Source organism: Alligator sinensis, unplaced genomic scaffold, assembly GCF_000455745.1.
Source record: "Alligator sinensis unplaced genomic scaffold, ASM45574v1 scaffold650_1, whole genome shotgun sequence".
NCBI lineage: Eukaryota > Metazoa > Chordata > Crocodylia > Alligatoridae > Alligator > Alligator sinensis.
The window spans coordinates 378,524-380,076 of NW_005842674.1; the positions used below are offsets into that span (position 1 = coordinate 378,524).

At 42.9% G+C, this 1,553-nt stretch overlaps 1 protein-coding gene across 2 annotated transcripts in view; it reads left to right on the forward strand.

The window, feature by feature from the left end:
- LOC102381178 (nuclear GTPase SLIP-GC-like) overlaps positions 1–1,553 on the forward strand; it is a 62,264-nt gene that overhangs the window by 35,689 nt on the left and 25,022 nt on the right. For both annotated transcript variants that reach the window (XM_006033898.2, XM_025215786.1), the window contains exon 12: positions 1,003–1,136. In XM_006033898.2, the coding sequence (XP_006033960.2) occupies positions 1,003–1,136 (134 nt within the window). The remainder of the gene's footprint in view (positions 1–1,002; positions 1,137–1,553) is intronic.

Below are 1,553 nucleotides of genomic sequence, written 5' to 3' on the forward strand. Positions count from 1 at the left end.
AGCCATGTGATTGGCCCATTAGGCCAAGACCACAAGTCAGGTGGTCATTATACTAAGATCAGGGCACCCTCCTGCAATACATACATCTGTTAACATCAAGGCATGGCAGACGAGGGGGAGGCAGATTGCCCTTAGAGCAGGGTAAGTAAAAAAGAATTGGGGTACCCCATGACACACAGCTTTCACTGAACATCTGTCAGAAGCCTAAGAGACAGTCACGGCCCTGAACATTTTGTGATCTAAATAGGTAAGACAGAAAAAGGAACAGGGTTAATACACTTTCTGAAACTTAAGGCCAGAAGAAACCTCAAATTCAGCTAGTCCAACTCATTTGTATATCAAGCCTTTGGGAATCATCCAGAGTCTCTACAGCAAAATCAAGGAGTCTAATTGCACAAAATTACCTCAATTCTCAAACTAAATGCCTTGGTTAAAGAATGAGACAAACTAAGACTACACCTTCAATGGCAGGGAATTTGTTGGGTGAATTATGATCTGATGCTGCAGAGCAAGGCAAAACCCCTTGTCCATCAGACCAGAGACAAAACTCTTCCCCAAACCTGGAGACCAGACTGAACTTGAGCATGTGAACAGCACACACCAGTCTGTGTACCAACTCAGAAAACTGTCCTGCCCCATCTGCTATCCCATATACAGCCATTAGTCTCTGATAATTCAGGGGAAAGAGGAAGAAGATGAAAGAACTGAAATTGTGCATCATCAAAATAATTCTTTCTTGCCCCATACAGGTGATTGGTTAGAGCCCTAAGGTCTAGGATTTGATTCTAATCTTGAAACAGTGATGAGTTCACCAGATGTTTTACAACTGACAGTAGTTATTTTGTGGCATTTTGTAAGTGGAAGCTGAGATGCTAATGTGACCAGCTCCAAAAGTGTCTATACAAGTTGTACCATAATCCAGTCCTGTGTTCATTTACAGCACATTCTTCAGGAGGAATGTCTCCATCAAGTTTCTAAGTTCACCTGTCTTTGCTATTTCAGAGATCCCCAAGCTGAGAGACAGCATCAGGCAGCTCTACCTGAAGGAGAGGAAGAAGCTGCTAATGAATTATGTGATAGAAGTGTATGTAATTTTCGCACTGGCTCAAAACCTAAGCTCCACAGAAGACCTGAAGGTACAACCCAACCTACTTTAGATACTGTGACTGCTCTCCCATCTAGGATCATGAATAATCCTGCACCTTCTTACTATAGCAGCCTGTCAGCAAACTACCTTCTTACCCTTTCTTCTTTGCTTCTTGGATACAGCAGCCAGCTCCATGGTCTTGAAGCAAACAAATACAAATCTGCTTAAAGATTTAGGGTCATAAGAAAGTCAGAATGGAAGGGACCTCACGAGATCACATCCAGTCCAACCACCTGTGCAAGGCAGGATCGTCCCTGACTAAACCATCCCAGCCAAGTGTCTGTGCAGCCTGCTCTTGAAAACTGCCAGGGATGGAGATTCCACAAGTTTTCTAGGTAGCCTGTAACAATGCTTGACAACCTCAGAGTTGTAAAGTTCCTCCTAATTTTTAAAATAAATTTTCCTG